Source organism: Lepus europaeus, chromosome 16 (genome assembly GCF_033115175.1).
Source record: "Lepus europaeus isolate LE1 chromosome 16, mLepTim1.pri, whole genome shotgun sequence".
Classification (NCBI taxonomy): domain Eukaryota; kingdom Metazoa; phylum Chordata; class Mammalia; order Lagomorpha; family Leporidae; genus Lepus; species Lepus europaeus.
In genome coordinates, this window is record NC_084842.1 from 4,581,721 (window position 1) to 4,600,930 (window position 19,210).

The following is a 19,210-nucleotide window of genomic DNA, read 5'->3' on the forward strand; positions in this document are numbered from 1 at the left end:
TAGTATCACTTCATTTACTGATTCTCTCCCAGAGAACATTTGAAGTTTAAAATTTTTTTGTCTCAAATTAAGAAAGTGTCCTTTTATATCCATTACTTCTGCTCCATTTTTTCAATTTACTCTTTAATTTATTTGTTCAGTCCTGCTCTCCATTTTCTTTCTTGGTTTTTCTCACCAGTTCACCACTGACAGTTATTCAATGGACCAAGGTACACAAGGTAACCAAGATTGGTTTGGAAGTAATTTATCTCCAAAGCTTTGTGCATTAAGAAGCAACATCCCTGAGAGGCAGGAGGGGAGGGGATGGGAGGGAAAGGGAGTGAAGGGAAGAGAAGCAGAGAGGAGAAGTGAAGAGGGGAGTGGAGGGGAGGGGGGAGGAGAGGAGAGGAGGAGAAGGAAGGAGTGAGGAGGAGAGGGGAGGGGAAGGGAGGAAACTACAATAATAATCAGTAACCAAGTAAATCTAAGAGGAACTTTCTACTTTTCTCAGTCTGTCATTTTTCTTTCCTCCAACACTTATCCAGATAAAGTGATGTCCCCGAGCATCCAGAGCTTCCCAACTTGTTTTGCAGGTCATGTCACTTTTAAAACAACACAAATTCAGTTTGGAAGACAGGTGCTCAAATGAGAAAGCATTTCGTTACAAAGTAGATATATATAAACCTTTAAAAAGAACTGTGTCACTCTTCAAAGACCAATCTATCTAGGACAGAATTCCTGCATAAATTACTCATTAAGGAAGTTCCTCCCAGACACCAGGAGAAGGATTAAGAGCAAGGGAAGCCACATAAGAGTGTGCTCGCAGGCAAAGTCCCAGAAATAAACTCTGGAGCGGGTTGTTCTGACCTGTGAGTAACAAGGGAGCTGAGTTCCTTTCCCTTGAAACCACTGATGCACTAGTTAAGGAACACCATAGGGAAATGCAGATCTCTAGAAGTTTCAGTAGCTGAAGGACTACAAACTAAAAAAGTGCCGCAAGTGCCAACTGTTAAAAGCAAAAGCGCAAAACAAAGACAGTGTGTTCTACCATCCCACCCTACCCCCACAAAAATACAGTATAAAGAAACCTGAGAGCATCTGGGCAGAGCACCAGTACTGTTCACTATGCCAGGTCATCCAAGCCTTTTACTTACATTCCTAAATTCTTACAAGGGAAACAAAATTTCCAGTATTTAACAAAAAAAATGTATTATAAATTATACACATATCTGTAGTAGTATGGAATATTTAGGTGTTACATTACACATTTTATAGTCCATTAGGTCCTGTATTACCTAGGATATATAATTAGTAGCTATAACAGAGCCAGAAATTAATGATGAATTAAACAAGATTAGAGTTTACTTCTCTCATACCTAAAAGTTCAGAGTGTTCCACTATGTAAATTTTTCAAGAGCAAAGTGCATTCTACCTTCCTATCCATATGGTACCATCCTGATCCATAATGACCAGGGCATTTCCTACACTCCAGACAGCAAGAAAGGGAACTGGCATGGAGGATAAGACCTTTCCCTTTAGAATTCAGTCCAGAGAAACACAGTATGTCTGCTCACATGTCATCATCAGCTATAACTACATATGTCATCAACAGCGGTAACTTTGTCTCAAGGCCTCAACTGGAAATAAAGGAGACATATGCCCAGCTAAATTCTGAGAGTTTTTTTTTTTAATTGACAGAAGATGGACAGGACATGTACTAGGAACAACTAACATTGCCACATACTCTTGTATAATCTATGTAAATGTATTCCATTATTTGTTGGTATTCAGTTTTATCCCTTTACAATGCGTTTATGAGGACCATCACATGCTGTAATGCAGGCAGCATGCTGAACAATACACATGGCCATATCTGGCAACCCTATTTATGATACTTTAATTATACTTATAATTTAGTTAAAGCTCTATAAATATTGGCTCTATTGAATAACTTCCAGTAATTTTGAGACAAAAGCAAGAACTTAGAGTTTTTTTGTTTAAAAATTACTTTTTAGAAAATGATAATGTTAATAAACAAAATAAGAACCAAAATAAAGCCGCTCATAAGCAGTAAGTGATAGATTGTTGCAAGGAGAAAAGGTTGATGTCTGGATTCAAGGAAATAGTTGGGTTAAGAAAATATTAGATGTTCACAAGGAAAGTTTATTTCCTATAGCCATACAATAGCCTATTAATTTAAATAAACACAACCAATAACTGCTTTGAGAGTAGTAATAAGGTATACCCAACTCACTTTTTCATCTATATAAATGATGTAGTCCTTTGAGTGTTTTTCTATGATTTTAGTCTCATTGTTGAAACTTGAAAATTCCTTATTTCTATTTCCTAATTTATATAGAAGATGCTGAAATTGAACTGTAGATTCCAGAGGCTCGATTCCATAAGAAACATTTTCAAATTGCAGTACTCCTCTGTAAAATTAAATAAAAAATTTTGTGTGCTTTTAATTGAATCAATATTATGAAACTCTGACAAAATATAAAAGAAAAAATAATATATAGAATATTCTGAGTACAGTATTTTGACCCAAACTTTTCTAGAGATGACTCCAAATGAAAAATATTTCCCCAATCCACAAAACCAACTTTACACTTCACCTTTCCATAGTTACAAAAGCAGCAAAAATTATCAAATTGATTATTAGGTTACAACAAATTATTTAGTCAGTTGTCAGATGCACATTACAGTGACCAAGTAATTCCTATTTTCCAAGTCAATGACTTAACTAAAGCTATATTAAAAGGAATTCTTAATGAATTTCTCTGGTTTGCAACAATTTAAAATTTTGAGTAACAATGCATATAGCATGAAAAGTCATATTAATAAAAATTAAATTTAGCAATAATTATTAAATGACAATTTTATTAGATACATGGTCTTGATTAAAAGAAAGATTCCAATGAATAAACAATTCATATAATTTTCCTTTCCTGAATATGGGTAACAATTCAAATCACTACTCCCAAAAAAATAAGTTTCAGCTCCAAATTTCAGAGATCCAAGTAAGAAGCACTATAGAATACCAAGGTTCCTGTTCATACTGCTGTGGAACTGTGGTCTTTCTACTTTTTACCTGTTGAATATTATGGTTAGTGGTGTACTAAGCCTGTGATTACAGAGTGGATTGAAATTATGTTTTTGCAAAAAATAAAAACAATAAAGGAAAGAAAGAGGGAGGTTGAGGGAGGGAGTGAAGCAAGGAGGCAAATATGGTTATCTTCTTAGAATTGTACCTATGAAATACATGAAATTTGTTCTCTTTATATCATTAAAATTTTTTTAAAAACTTAAACAAGTTTCCTGCACTATAAAATGAAGGTAGATAATTTCCTGACAAATAGAAAAACTCTCAGAGCACTGAGAAGGAAACCCAACAATTTGTGGAGAATTCATGATGGTGATACTAGAAAAAACATGAGCATTATAACTATTTGTTTTTATATAACCTGCCTCTTCACTTTGAAAATGGATTCCTTGGAAAAGAAAACATGCCATGTTTTTCTGATATATCCAAACACTACTATATATCATAAATACTCTTTGCTGAGATATAATATCCTGAATTTAGCTTCTCTTACTGTTGTCAAGCCCCTCCAACTGCCATTTCTGTACTTAAGAAAAATAAACAAGCAAACGTGCAAGGAAAGTTGTGAATCTAACCTTTCAGGAAGTTAGAAATGTCTCTGGTCAGTGAGGAAATTGAGAAGAAATAATAAAAGTAGAAATGTGTTAAGAGGAGGACGCCATTGAAAAACCTCAGCATAAGAACCCTCCTTCAGGTTCACACTTAATATAAACAATAAATTTTCTACAGACAAATATAACTCTGTTTTTCTGTAATCCAGAACAGGAAAAAAAAATAACCTGAGTCCAGAGCACGCGCTGAGTGTGACAATGGAATTTGGATATCCTTCAATATATCCTTGATAGTAACAGTGAGGCTAGGGAAGAAAGAAAGTGGTTACTTAGGAAATGACAAAACGTTCTAGTGATTTCCTACTTCTATACTTGATTGAACTTTCTGACTATTTCTCACAAGCTACCTGATTTATAACAAATGAGCAAAGTGGCACTGAGAAGAAAAAATCTCCACATTTTGGCCACTTTTCATGACCCTAACTGTTCTTTTAGATTACGATTTTGTGGGTTTTTTTTAAGATTTTTTTATTTATTTATTTCACAGGTAGAGTTAGTTATAGACAGTGAGAGAGGGAGATGGAGAGAAAGGTCTTCCTTCCATTGGTTCACTCCCGAGATGGACACAACAGCCAGGGCTACGCCGATCTGAAGCCAGGAGCCAGGTGCTTCCTCCTGGTCTCCCATGTGGGCACAGGGGCCCAAGCACTTGGGCCATCCTCCACTGTCCTCCCAGACCACAGCAGGAGAAACTGGACTACAAGAGGAGCAACTGGAACTAGAACCTGGCGCCCAACCTAAACATTAATCCATAAACGCCTTAAATATATCCTCCTGTGAATCTTGAGAGTTTATATATTAGAAAAGCATTTATTCATGATTTAAATTTTTTTAAAGTTTATAAAAACATAACATAAATCTTACCTTAATATCTGTAGAATGAGTACTCACAGATTTTTGATTATACAAATAAACCATAAAATTATCTGCCAAAAAATATCTGATTGTAAGAAAGAGAATTTTACACGTTACTTTTCCTGAACAAAAATAGCAGCAATCAGTAAATTGATAACTTCAGGTCAACTCTGACCCATTCTATGTTTCTTTTTTTTTTTTTTCATTTTCAATTCTCTTTATATACAGAAGATCAATTTAGTATAAAGATTTCAACAGTTTGTACCCACATAGAAACACAAAGTGAAACATACTGTTTGAGTACTACTTATAGCATTAAATCACAATGTACAGCACATTAAGGAGAGAGATCCCACATGAGGAGCAAGTGCACAGTGACTCCTGTTATTGACCCAACAAATTGACACTCTAGTTTATGGCGCCAGTAACCACCCTAGGCTGTCGTCATGAGTTGCCAAGGCTATGGAAGCCTTCCAAGTTTGCCGACTCTGATCATATTTAAACAAGGTCATAAAAGACAGGGTGAGAATAGTAACCAATGATCCTAAGAGTGGCATTAACCAGGTCTGAACAATTATACAGCATTAAGAGGGGAAGAGGACCATCAGTACACACAGAATGGGAGTAGAGCCTTTGGTGGTAGAGTACAAATTATGATTACAAAGGAATGAGGCCCAAGTGCGCTAGACAGGGTCTAGAACAAAGGACAGAGTCATTATTAGAGGAGCTAAGAAAGGTGCTGTCTAAGCTACAATTAAGTTTTCTGATTGAGAGGCAAATAGAACCTGACAGAAGGGGCTTGATAATAATCTGGTGGGCTTTAGGCCTTGTAAATTCAGAGGCCCAGACCTATCTATCTCTTCACATGGGGTATATCCTAAGGGAGGTGTGAACCTCCTAGGGGAAGGCACTCTGTTGACTTTCATTACTTGGCTGGCCTGGGAGGAGAGCTGGCCAGGTAAAGGCAGGTGGCATCTCTAACAAGAAATTTACAGTTCTGCCTGCAATGTTGCTGACCCTGCTTGGCTGTCCCCTCAGCTGTGGTGGTCACTTTGGAAGTTGGGCTGAGTGAAGGGCTTTTCAGGTTTGAGCCAATAAGATCTGTGGCTCTGACCTGGGCATCCTTCGACTCCAGGGCAGGTCCATTTCCGGTGATCCAACTCTTGGCAGAGCTGCCAGGGCTCTTCACAAGCTGACTTCTGCTGAAGCCCAGGCTTACCACATTGAAAGCCACTGCAGTGGACTGGCCTGTTGGGTCTCCTTGAGGGCAGATCACTGTACAGATCAGCCATTAATAGGCCTGCCACCCATTGCTTCTGATGCCTAGCTTTCTTTTCCTCCTGGTTTGTGTTAAAGCAGACCAGAGGATGCAAGTCAAGGGAGTGCCTGTGTCCCATCTCTAATCTTCAGTGGCCTGAACTACAAGTCTATAGTCACAGGCATGTTCTCTAGTAGTTTTCTAAGGTAGACAATGCCCATGAGGAAAATTATATTCTCACTTTAAAACTTTCTTTCCCTTTGGTCTGAAAGGGAGGTTTTTTCTACTTACTGTTTACTTCGCTGATGGCGAAGTAAATCTAGCTATGAGATTATAATTTAAGCTCTTATTTTGGCTATGCTATTACAGAAAAATGTTAGCCATCTCTTTTATAAGGTCTAAAGATTAAATCGTGCGTCCTACAGATTCCTTCATAATAGAATTAGTTTCCTACCTTGAAGAGAATAGAGAAATGAAAGAACAAGTTGGGCTTAGAATAGAGAAATGAGGGAGCAAGTCCTAGATTGCTTGCTGACAATAGCAATATCACATGAATACTTAGCAAACAGTTTCAACCATTAGATAACAAGTTAAGAAAACATTTACCAGAAGGTCCAATGCCTTCTATAAATTTTAAGAATCATGTATTTGGAAACACCTCTTAAATATCTAACATGGTGTAGTTTGTTTAACCAGTAAACTTAAGCACAACCATCTAAAATGTTTTTAGTTTCTTTCTACCAACAAGTATAAATCACATGATGCAGAGATTCAGGTCACACGAATTAAAATGTACCTTTGATTAATTTTAGCAGCTTAAATTTATGGACAATCTTACCTATAAGCCATTTAAAATAAAACTCTTAATAAAATTTTCCCATGTGGACATACAATATATACACACATGTAACATAACATAATAGACCAATATAGCAATTTTAATAATAGCTTTTAAAATCTTTAACTCTTTTTGTAGATTGCCAATTGATTTGAATTGCTTTTTGTTTTTAGTAACCTCAGTTAACCATACTTTCTCTCAGTTGGTACTGTTAATACGTTATTGGTTTCATCTGTTTACAGAGCCATCCCAAAGTACTGAATACAATAAAAGTGGCTGGAAAAAGTCCATAGGAACCTATAGGAGGGCAGCTAAGCACAGAACCAACAACACTTTAGTTTTATGAGCAGCAAATCATATATAACTGTGGATGACAAAAGACTTTAAGTCGCCATGTTTAAAATTATAAACTCATCAACCAACAAGAGGCACTTGCTTACTTCACAGTATTTTTGAAAGCACCTGTAGGATTTTATAAGTATTTAACCCTTTAGGCCTCTGGGGCTTTCTCACTAAGATAACTATCATGTCTAGTAACACAAGATCATTAGACTTGTTAATTCTCAAACATTTGAATTAATAGCATTTTCCATTATAGAAACTTAAAATTTAGTACCACGTCACAGCTTGACAGTACTTCTAATATAATACAAATAGCCTGATTAGTTGGTGTCTCCATAAGATGAGAGACATAGGTCCTTCAATTTTTTTCAGTTGGGCCCAAACTGGAAAAACCAAAGTCCAAAATTTTCTGGAAATTTTAGAGTCCAGATTGTTTGAAACTTTGATTTTTTGAATGCCTGTCAAGAATGCCAAGAAGGCTCAAAATCCAAAATATCTGGTTGAAATAAGATTCCTTAAAATCATGACATATGATAGACCAAATTTGATCGTTGTTACAAGGTGATTATTCAAATCTTTGAAAATAAGCACATATTTAAATAACCCATAGCTCTTAATAAAAATTCAGCTGTTTTTGAACAATTAGAATGTAACAGACATCAAGAGAACATAATAGATTACTTTAACACATTGCTTTAACAGAGCATCAGAGTTTAATTCTATGTCAAAGAGAAATTGAGCTTCCTGTGATCTTCTGCTGTGAGGTTTCCTTCCTTTACCTTCTTTCATATTGATAACCGTGTTTCTGTTTTTCTGTGTGTAACACATCTTTAAGCGTCTTTTGCAGGGCAGGACGAGTGGTGACAAATTCTTTCAATTTCTGTTTGCTATGAAAAGTCTTAATTTCACCTTCATTCACAAATGAGAGCTTTGCAGGATATAATATTCTGGGCTGGCAGTTTTTCTGTCTTAGTACCTGGGCTATGTCTTGCGATTCCCTTCTAGCTTGTAGGGTTTCTGATGAGAAGTCTGCTGTGAGTCTAATTGGAGATCCTCTGAGAGTAATTTGACATTTCTCTCTTGCACATTTTAGAATCTTTTCTTTATGTTTCACTGTGGTGAGTTTGATTACAACATGTCGTGGTGAGGATCTCTTTTGGTCATGTTTATTAGGGGTTCTATAAGCTTCCTGTATTAAGATGTCTCTTTCCTTCTCCAAACCTGGGAAATTTTCTGCTAGTATCTCACTAAAAAGGTCTTCTAATCCTTTCTCCCTCTCCTTGCCTTCAGGAACTCCTAGAACCCGAATGTTAGGCTTTTTAATAGTATCCTGTAGATTCCCGACAATATTTTTTAGATTTCTAATTTCTTCTTCTTTTCTTTGGTTTGCCTGTTTCCTTTCCTGTTCTCTCTCTTCTAAGTCTGATATTCTCTCTTCTGCTTCGCCCATTCTGTTTTTAAGGTTCTCTAATGTGTTTGTCATTTGATCTATTGAATTCTGCATTTCATTATGGTTTCCTGTCACTATCACAGTTTCTTGATCCACTAGTTGTTTCATTTCATTTGATTCCTCCTTAATATTTCATTTTCCCGAGAGAGATTTTCTATCTTGTCCATTAAGGATTTCTGTGTTCAAGAATTTGTTTTTGAGAACTTCTTAATGTTCTTATCAATTTTTTGAGATCCGCTTCTTGAATTTCTTCTATCTCATCATCTTCATAATTGAATTGGTGTGTCTTTTTCATTTGGGGGCATCATAGTGTCAGTGTCTTCCTTGTTCTTGTTACCTCGGTTTTTGCATTTGTTGTTTGGCATGTTGGAGATATTTGGTTTCTTCATTGTGGTGTTTTTTTTTTTGTTGTTGTTACACTATGGCTCTATATTAAGTGGACTGTCTGCTTTCGGTGGCGCCTTAGAGGCTTTAGATGAGTGTGGCCTGAGAGCTCTGTTTGGTTCCTCAGGGTTGAGGGTGTGTCAAAGGTGACACTCCCAGGTTAGGCATAGTAAATCTCTGTTTCTTTTTTTTTTTTTTTTTCATTCAAAAGGGAAGTAATTCCACACAGCTGAACAGAATTGGAGGTAGTTAGCAGGCAAATGATATACCCTCAGGAGCCAGAGATCAGAAGCTCTTTCCCAAGGACCACACAGGGAATCTCTGCTGCCCTCGGTGTGGGCTCCAATTCTCCTGCAGTCTCCCATTGGGTTGCCAAGTTAGATCCTAATCTCCTGTTATTTCACCTCCCCCCCAGAGTCAGGTTTTTCTGCTAGGCTCAGGGCCGGTGCAGACCTGTGGTCGCCCTGCTTATGATGTATGTCCAAAATGGCGCCTGCTCTTTGTCTTGCTAGCCTTTGAGGGTCGAGCGGAGAGAGAGAAACTCATGTCCGTATCGGTCACTTTTTTTTTTCCTCTCTCTTCTAGTTAGCCTGGCAAACTTTTCCCCATGGAGTTTCAAGCCTCGTTCCCTCTAGTCTCCTCTTTCCGCTTGCCCGCTGGTGTCTTGGGTTATTGAGGTTTGGCTCACCTCTCCTCCAGCGCTGGTGTGTTGATTCTGCTGCTGATGTCCCGAACTTGGGCTCCCACGCTCTCCACGCAGGTCCACTGTGATCACTAGTTCTAGAAGAGTTTCCTCTGCTGTTTCTTCCCCTACTCTTCCTTGAACCTGCAGTATCTCCACTTTTATTAAACTGTCTCTTCCCGGACTATCAGTGTGCTCCCTTCCTATTCCGCCGTCTTGCCGCTGGATATCCCATTCTATGTTTCTAAAAGGCGTTTCGTTGGGACAAAGCCATATCCATGCATTTACACATTGACAATAAATGCCCTCATGGTACAGACTTAAGTCATTTTGACACAGGCCATATGGCTTTCAAAGCCTGAAATATTAACTCTCCAAACCTTTGAAGAAAATATTTGGGAACCCTTGAATAAAAGCATGATCTTCTTTTGAAATATATTGAATTTTATACAAAGAAACACACATTTACTGAAATAATTTTCCTGATTCAATGGACTCTTTAAAGAAAGTAAGTCTGAAACACAAGGACAAAAAATACTTTAACTGCTTTAATGTTACTTTTTTATGAAAATAATTATGTGGTATTTTAAAATGTATAGATATGAACTGGATGAAGTATGGACAGTTTTCTCATCTTTCAATGTAAATCCTATAATTGTGCAAATGTACTACTTTTATAATGAAGTGAAAGAATATTGTGTAAAACTCATTTTCATTTCAGCATGAGCATTGAAACTTCAAGACATTCCCTTCATCCTTAAATGTTTTCATGGCATTCAATTATAGGTTGTTTTCCTCTTAACCCTTAACATTTTAACAGTCACCCCCACCTCAACAGATTTACTTTTTTCACTTCTGTGGCTTCATTTATTTCCATATAAAAAGGTATCTTTGTAGTATACTTCGGTTTTTGACATCTTGTTAAAATTCACCATATTTACCAAGAAATGCACATAAGGGTACAGATAAATGAGTTTTTATAATATTTATTTTAAAGATTTTTTAATTTATTTTGAAAGTCAGAGCTACAAAGCGAGAGGGAGAGACAATTTTTTCATCCAGTGGTTCATTCCCCAGATGGTTGTCAGTTGGTCCAAGGGCTGTGGATAATCATTAATCCATAAATGCCTTAAATATAGCCCCTTAAATATATATACATTGGGTAGTATGTAGACCTCCAGATAATCTTATCCCAAAATATGCTAATGAATACTATAGAAATTACAGCATCACATATTATGTACCCATTTTACTTTGATTACCAATGTTAATAATTCAACTAAAAGTAATTCTTTCCACTAATCTTCTTAAAATAAATTTGTAACTATTAGAAGCTTCAAATTTAAAACAAGTTACTAATTTATCTTATAATAAGTATAAAAAACATTTTATAAGAAAAATTACTTATGTTAAGTTTAAAAAAGAATGACTTTATAACTTATATCTGCCTTTCAAGTCTTACTCATAATTTTCTCTGGGTGCAATTCCATTTTGGATGAGATTTTCAAACTTAAGCTTGTATTAAAGGTGAACTTGAGAGTTTGAACCAAATTGCTTTAGCCATTTCTGAGTTGTGTGAAGGTGAGGGTACATTTTTCATGTACCTAACTAAAACTGGCTCCAACCTTTCCTCCTGATGTAAGTCACAAATGACTAATGCTACACCTCCTGAACTTGACAGGATTATTATATTTCTCACTGAAATATCTAAATTAAATATATTATTTTAGTATATAAAAATTTCCCATTCATGAGTCTGAAAATTGCTAATAGATGACTACAGTTTAAAAGTAGAGAAAATATAATAAAGGTCAATTCAGAGTTCTGTCTAAATTAGATTTTAAAAGGATATAGGACAAATATTACATTAGTGTAGCATTTAAGGGCAGAAATTTTAGGAAGTTAATGCACTTTAAAATGTAAAAGTAACTTAACCTAAGCCTTTAAACAATCTAACTAGAGGGAAAAAGAGCAAGCTATGCCTAGCACATCCTCCAGTGAGTTTTGAATACTTAAATCTTGATCCCCTCTAAAGCAGCAAATTGGGAAAGATATCTATTATGAAGTGGCATAAAATAAATGTAGTATTATATATCACATTATAAATTATTTTTTAAGTTTTTAATACATTTATTTATTCATTTTAAATTTTATTTAAGGAATACAAACTTCATGCATTTCATATATACAAATTTAGAAACACAGTGATTCTTTCCACCCTATCTCCTTCCTGCCCATACTCTCAATGCTTCTTCCTTTTCCCTCTCCCATCCCTATACTTATTATTTAAAAAGATCTATTTTCAGTTAACTTTATACTCATAAGATTAACTCTGCACTAAGTAGAGAGTTCAACAAATAGTATGAAGAAAAAACAAAAACAAACAAACAAAACTCATTATTCCTCAACAGTCAAGACAAGGGCTATTCAAAATCATCACTCCACAAAGTGTCAATTTTACTCCTATAGATTACCTTTTAGGTACTCAGTTACCACAGATCAGAGGAAACATATGGTACTTGTCTTTTTGGTATTGCTTGCTAATTCTACTTTAATTCTGTAAACAGAAAGCATTCACATCTTATAATGGAGGAATAGTGTTCAGAATGTTAAAGGAGAAAATGCCTTTTTTCTAAACTTTACATTTGAATCTAAGCTGTGTCATATTGATAATTTATACTCCAGCTTACTGAGATGAATTTGGATGTCTGTTCAATTCCTTTCAAGTTGGTACCAACTGGATAAACTTGTCCTTTATTTCCCTACTCAAAGTTAAGTGTGTTACATCACTCAGCTCCAGAGACTATTATGTGTGGGGCATTAGATGCAATAAGAAATAAAAAACCCTCCAAGTGGTAGCAAGTTTTATAGTGTAGTTTAAGAAAATACTGTAGAGGATTTATCTTGCGACAGTATGCAGACTGCATTTGAAAGGTAATAAACAAAGTCAGGAAGAATAACCACAAAGCTTTCAGTGGGAAGTGTCTGAGCTAGGTTTCACCAGGAATGAAGAAGAAGGGATGGAAACCAGAAAATTCTGCAGGACCCACTGTCTGATTCAGTTTAGAAAATAAGAGCAAGAATGGTATACACAAAGGCATTTGTAGCCAACTGGATATGAAAAACTGAAGAAAATATTATGACTATGGTTAATATTAGAGATGAACTTGAGTTTCAGGAAGGGAGTAGAAGATGTGAAAGATGTCAAATTATAGTTGACAGTTATATTATGAAATTATTTTTTTATTTATTTGATAGGTAGAGTTATAGACAATGAGAGAGAGAGATAGAGAGAGAAAGGTCTTCCTTCCATTGGTTCACTCCCCAAATGGCCGTGGCAGCCAGAGCTATGCCGATCCGAAGCTAGGAACCAGGTGCTTCCTCCTGGTCTCCCATGTGAGTGCAGAGGCCCAAGCACTTGGGCCATCCTCCACTGCCCTTCCAGGCCACAGCAGAGAGCTGGATTGGAAGAGGAACAACCAGGACTAGAACCTGTGCCGGCACCACAGGCGGAGGATTAACCAAGTGACCCACAGCACCAGCCAAAATATGAAATTATAAACATATTCTTTGACATAGTTTCTTACATGCCAATATTCCATTTAAAATTAGATCAAATGCATTATTATTTATTAGCACATAAGACCACATCTGTAACCTAGATCATTTTTAGAAACATAGCAGATTCATTCTATTTAGCATAACTGTTCTCACATCTTGCCATTTCCTATAAAATACCAAAAATCACCCAATTTACTCCCTCTCTTCTCAGTGTCTTGTGTCAATTCCTTACACAATCATTGACAAGGGATGTTGTATTTTTTAAAGATTTATTTATTTATTTATTTGAAAGAGTTACAGAGAGAGAGAAGGAAAGGCAGAGAGAGAGAGGTCTTCCATCCACTAGTTCACTCCCCAATCGGCTGCAACAGCTAAAGCTGTGCCAATCCAAAGCCAGGAGCCAGCAGCTTCTTCTGGGTCTCCCATGTGGGTGCAGGGGCTCAAGGACTTGGGCCATATTCCACTGCTTACCTACGCCATAGCAGAGAGCTGGAACAGAAGTGGAGCAGCCGGACTCAAACCGGCACCCGTATGGGATGCTGGCAACTGCAGGCAGCAGCTTTACCTGCTACAACATAGTGCCGGCCCTAGGGATGTTGTATTTTAACAAATTTTTCTGTATATCTATTGAGATAATGATACGGTTTTTATCCATCATTTTGTTGATGTGATGTATCAGTTTTATTGATTTGCAGATTTTGAGCCATCCCTGCATTCCTGGGATAAATCCCACTTGGTCAGGGTGGCTGATCTTTCTGGTGTGGTCTTAGATTCAGTTTACTAGTATTCTGTTGAGAATTTTTGCATCTATGTTCATCAGGGATATTTGCCTTTTTTGCTGTATCTTTCTCTGATTTGGGAAACAAGGTAATGCTGGCCTTATAATTAATTTGGAAGGATTCCCTCAATTTCAATTGTTTTGAATAGTTGAAGAATCAATATTAGTTATTCCTTAAAATTTTGGTAATATTTAGCAGTGAAGACATCCGGTCCTGGGCTTTTCTTTGTTGGTAGACTATTATTGATTCAAGGTCAGTACACATCATTCTCCTCTTCCTAACAATCCTGTATGAATGCATTATTGTGTTCCTTTAGGGGAATCATATTCTCTTTCTCAGTTTTTTTCTTGTGTTTCTGTGTTGATCTTTATGCACCTAGGGAATCATTTGCTATTATTTCATCTGGAGGATAGATTTCTTTTTCTTTTTTTGACTGAAGGCTTTGTTGTTGGGAATGTGCCATTATGGTTCAGTGGAGTGCCTGAGGCTTACACTGGAGTTCTGGGAGGATGTTCTGAGAGGAGCTATGGAGAGCTGGCCACTGTTTACAGGGCAGGTAAAAAGTCCAGAGTAACAAGCAAGTTCTCTGTAATGGAACACTTCTAGTTACTCAGTAGTGGGAGGGGCTGTTGAAGCTAGTTAGTATGCTAAGCTGAACCAGCTGATTCACAGCCTACAGTGAGCTCATGGTTCCTGTTTGCCCCACTGACCCAGGCATGTGCATCATACAGAGCACTGAATCACTATGTACTGCATCCCCCAAGATCTCTGCAATATCTGTACCCAGCATGCAGGTGAAGTAACACCTTGACAGTAGGGACTCCATTTTGGAGCACCTGAGATTCCATCTTGAGAAAGCACACCCTCTCCCCCGACTATGAAACTCTGGTCTGAAACTATGATCTAAAACACTCAGATAATACCCGTCCACTACATCACACCTGGAAACCTGCATCACACTTGGCAGAGCATAGAAACCTCCTAGCATGATTGCTCAAGCATGGAAGCGGATAGGCTGCACCTGGGTTAATGATAAAAATGTAATTTGTCTATGTCTTACATATGATTTAAGCCAATGCCTGGATTAATGTCAAGATTATAATTGAAGTTGTTAAGATTGTAACTGGTATTGTTAAGATTATAATGTCTACTAGTTTCACATAGCTTTTAGGTCAGCTTGACCCTGCTAACCATGCATTCCCCTCCCAATTTTGTGGTTTTCACCTTTATAAACCCTGTTGCTTTGGGCTTCAGGGTTGAGAGTTCTTAAGAGCATGAGCCCACTCTCCACTGCCAGCAATAAAGGACCATCAAAATTTATCAGTGTGTGGTGCTCCTTTGTTTGTACTCACTCAGGTACAACACAGGGATCTCTTGAGTTTCTCAGTTAGACTAGGCAGGTGAATAGGTATCCAACCACAACCTGCCCCTCTCTCGTCCTCATGGCCTATGCCCAAGACTCCCACAGTTAGAGGATGCAGAATGTCTGTTCTCCACAACACAATGCATTATTCTTTATTAGCACATAAGTCCACATCTGTAACCTAGATCATTTTTAGAAGCATAGCAGATTCATTCTATTTAGCATAACTGTTCTCAGATCTTGCCATTTCCTATGAAATGTCTAATCCTTCCCCAGCACAAAATACTTGCTGCTCCCCAAGTCAGGACAGATTAGGCTGGAGCTCCACCTTGGCAAATGGAGTCTGGAGCTTTCGTGGGTGGAGAAGACGGAAGCAATATGGCATCCCTCCATGGAGCAAAGTAGTTGCTCAGCCCCTGCCAGCTCCCCAAACTAGACTCAAAGCCAGTGGAGACCCTGAAATTCTCTCACAGTCAAAGTCACCAGTGGCATGGTTCACAGCAGCCTACTCTCACCTTGCCCTGGAAGTTGGCACTTCCCAACTGTGCACTAATCATGTATATGTAGGAGTCACCAGAGGCAGGCAGCTGGTGGTTGCATGTATGTCCTCTCCTTGCTTCTCTATAGAGTCTCTTTTCTGTTCTATCCATTCCCCACTGAAAATTTGTCTCAAAGAAAAAAAAGTTATTCCCCCGGGAACACAGTCCTTTCTTTATTTTTCTGGTATCTTTCTGTGGTTGAAGTCAGTGTGGCTTCTCACTATTCAGCCATCTTGAACGTCTGCAGTATACTTAGAATTCAAATAATGTCAAATCTCCAGTTTTGTTCTTTTTGGCTCAAGATCAATTTGGGAATTCAGGACATTCAGGGCCTTTGGTAATTGCACATGAATTTTAGGATTGCTTTTTTTCTTTTTCTATGAAAAATGTCCTTGACATCTGATAAAAGTTTGCATCAAATCTCTGGATCACTTTGGATAACAGGAGCATTTTAACAATATTAATTCAAACATTCCATGAACATGATGTATCTTTTCAATTTATTTGTATCTTCATCAATTTCCTTCATCAATGTTTGATGGCTTTTATATTTCACCTACTTGGTTAAATATATTCCTAATTGGGGTGGGGGATTAGGCTAGAAGTTAAGAAGCCTATATTCCATATCAGAAACTTGGCTTTGATACCCAGCTCCAGCTCCTGACTTCAACACCCTTTTAATGCAGGCATAAGAGATTCATCAAGAAATTGGTTTCCTGCTACCATGTGGGAGACCTGGATTCAGTTCTTGGCTCCTGGCTCTGACCTGACTCACTCTCTGCCACTGCAGGTATTTGTGGAATAAGCCATCAGATGGTAGGGCTCTCTTTCACTCTCTCTTCCTCCTTCTTTCCCTTCCTCCATACATTCATCTCTCTCAAATAAATTTTAAGATTTTACCCCTACATATTTTATTTTTATATATTGTAAATTGGATTATTTTCTCGATTTTTTTTCAGATTTTATTATTGTATAGAAATATTGCTGACTTTTTGTATGCTGATTTTGCATCCAACAACTTTATTTTAGTTCTAACAGTTTTTAATTGGGTCTTTGGGGCTAACTACGTACAAGATCATATCATATGCAAACAGGAACAATGTCCTTTATTATTTCTCATTTTAGATGCCTTTTATTTCTTTCTCTTGCCTGATTTATATGGCTAGGATTTACCATACTATATTGATCAGAATTGGTGAAAGCAAGCATCCCTGTCTTGTTCCCAATCCTAGATAGAAAGTTTATAACTTTTCATTGTTAAATATATTAGCTATAGACTTGTAATATCCAGACTTTACCAGGATTAGGTATACATCTCTTCTATTCCAAATTTATTCAGAATTTTATCATTAACTATCTCTCTCTATCTCTCCTTCTCCCTCGTAATTCTGTCAAATAAATCATAACAATCTTTAAAAATCAATTAAAGCAACTACCAACTGAACATTACCATGGTATGTGCCACGGTATTCATATACAGTTTTATTCAAAAGTGACACCCTGTTTCCTCTGATTGAGGTCTGTTATATTTGGCTAAATTCCTGTCAACACTACATCCAATCTGGTAACAAATCTTTTTTTTTTCTACCTCTTTAGTATCTCTTAGAAAAAAACATCTACTTCTACACCATCATAGTTCTGCTTCTCATTATTTCTCTTATAAGTTATTTGAAACAGTTTCCTAATGGCCATTGGGCTATCATGTAGGTTATAAACTATATACACATGTCCTATCAATATTTCAAACTTTGTTTTATTTCCTAACACTGTTAATTGTCCTAATGCAATGTACAATTGCAATGTGAGTCCTCCCATTTACTCTCTTAAACTCTTCAAAAGTTTGGAGTTGTCATTTATGTGTTCTCCATGCCTTTAATCTAAAAGAGTATTTAACTCATTATTTGTAAGAATTATTTGGCATCTAACACAGTGAATCACTTTGTTTACCCCTTTCATTTCTCTTTAAAAACGTTCCCTGAAACCAAAAAACTTCCTATTTTTTTTTTCTCTCTTAAAAAATATGTTCCTGGCCATCTATGTGGATTTAAAAACTAACATATTCATCTAAGCCGCCTCTTTCTTCTTTCTCTGCCCAGTGCTTTTTTTAACACATGCTATTTCCACTTTCTCATAAATGACCTCTAACACCATGCAATTGACTTCCACTTCCAAAATTTAACTGAATTTCTCCTCTTGAATGTCACAAATTACTTCCAAGTCAGATTTTCAAGACTAAGTTTCTGTCAAGAACTAAACCTCACAGAAATTATTTCAAGTATTTTCTCTATTTTCTGAAGGGTAGCATATAAGCTACTATTATTTCCCACAAACTAATAGCCATCCCTATAACAGCATAAAATCTAATTACTATGTTAAAGCTCTTATTCTACATTCTCATGGTGATCCCACTTCATTGATGAAACTGTAAATGATAGAATAAGTCACAGATTTACTCATTGTGATATTGTCCCCCCATTATACAGATCTTGCTGGTTCTGCCAACTTAATGTCATATAGCGGAGTCTTCAGGAGGTGAGTATTATTTTTTATGTCCCTAACCTCCATTCACAAAACACTACTTGAGGCATTAGGCTAAAATTTTAATTAAGTCACAGTAGAGTGACTGGTCATCTATGATAACTAAATTGTTGGTAACAACTATACTTATCATTTTTTCATGCTCCTTATTGTTATGAGTAAACAGCTTCATAAAAAATAAAATAAAATCTGAAACCAAAGAATAAAAACATTACCTTTGCTTAAGGTGCACAGTATACAGTTTCTCATCAATTGGAATACTATAGGATATATGTTCCTAGAGAAACCAAAACAAACTCAAAGTGAAAACAAATTTTAAAAAGAAGCAAATCAACAATTTTATATTAATCCCTTCAAATAATACTTTAAAAGTCTTAACATGTCTCAGAATACTTGTGATTTTAAAATCTGCAATAAAATATTTTAAAACATTAATATTTGTTTATTATATGATCAATTCTTACTATTTTCACAAAATAATCACAATCTGAGACTTTACATAGAATTACAAATCTACATGTAACTAATCTGTAAACTTACGAAAGAAGAGACTATGTGCAAATGCCTATTAGGCATCAGTAGAGTAATAAGGCATTCTACATCAATGAAACTTATTTTATCAGGCAGAAAAATTATTCTACAATTTTCTTCAAAATACTCCTACAATTTACTGCATATTTCCTTTATTTTTCAAGAGAAGATCACTAACTGAAATTTCATATTGTCTCTGACTCTATCATTACTATTTTCCAGTTAGAACAAGGATGGCAATAGGTTGGAATATGTGTAGGTGAGTGAACCTAAGAGATGAGATTCTATCCAGCAAAAGAAAACATGTGAAAAGCACCAATGAAAAGAAAAACCAGTTAAAGTGTATGAAAACTAAAGGAACACAAAGAACACAGAAAAATACAAGCATTCTAGG

General features: G+C 36.4%; 1 protein-coding gene across 1 annotated transcript in view; it reads right to left on the reverse strand.

Annotated features, from left to right (window-relative positions):
* ADAM32 (ADAM metallopeptidase domain 32) overlaps positions 1-19,210 on the reverse strand; it is a 199,425-nt gene that overhangs the window by 178,727 nt on the left and 1,488 nt on the right. The window contains exons 2-5 of the mRNA XM_062213816.1: positions 18,501-18,562; positions 4,561-4,636; positions 3,865-3,941; positions 2,234-2,411 (exon numbers count right to left, since the gene is read on the reverse strand). Coding sequence (XP_062069800.1) covers positions 2,234-2,411; positions 3,865-3,941; positions 4,561-4,636; positions 18,501-18,562 — 393 coding nt within the window. The remainder of the gene's footprint in view (positions 1-2,233; positions 2,412-3,864; positions 3,942-4,560; positions 4,637-18,500; positions 18,563-19,210) is intronic.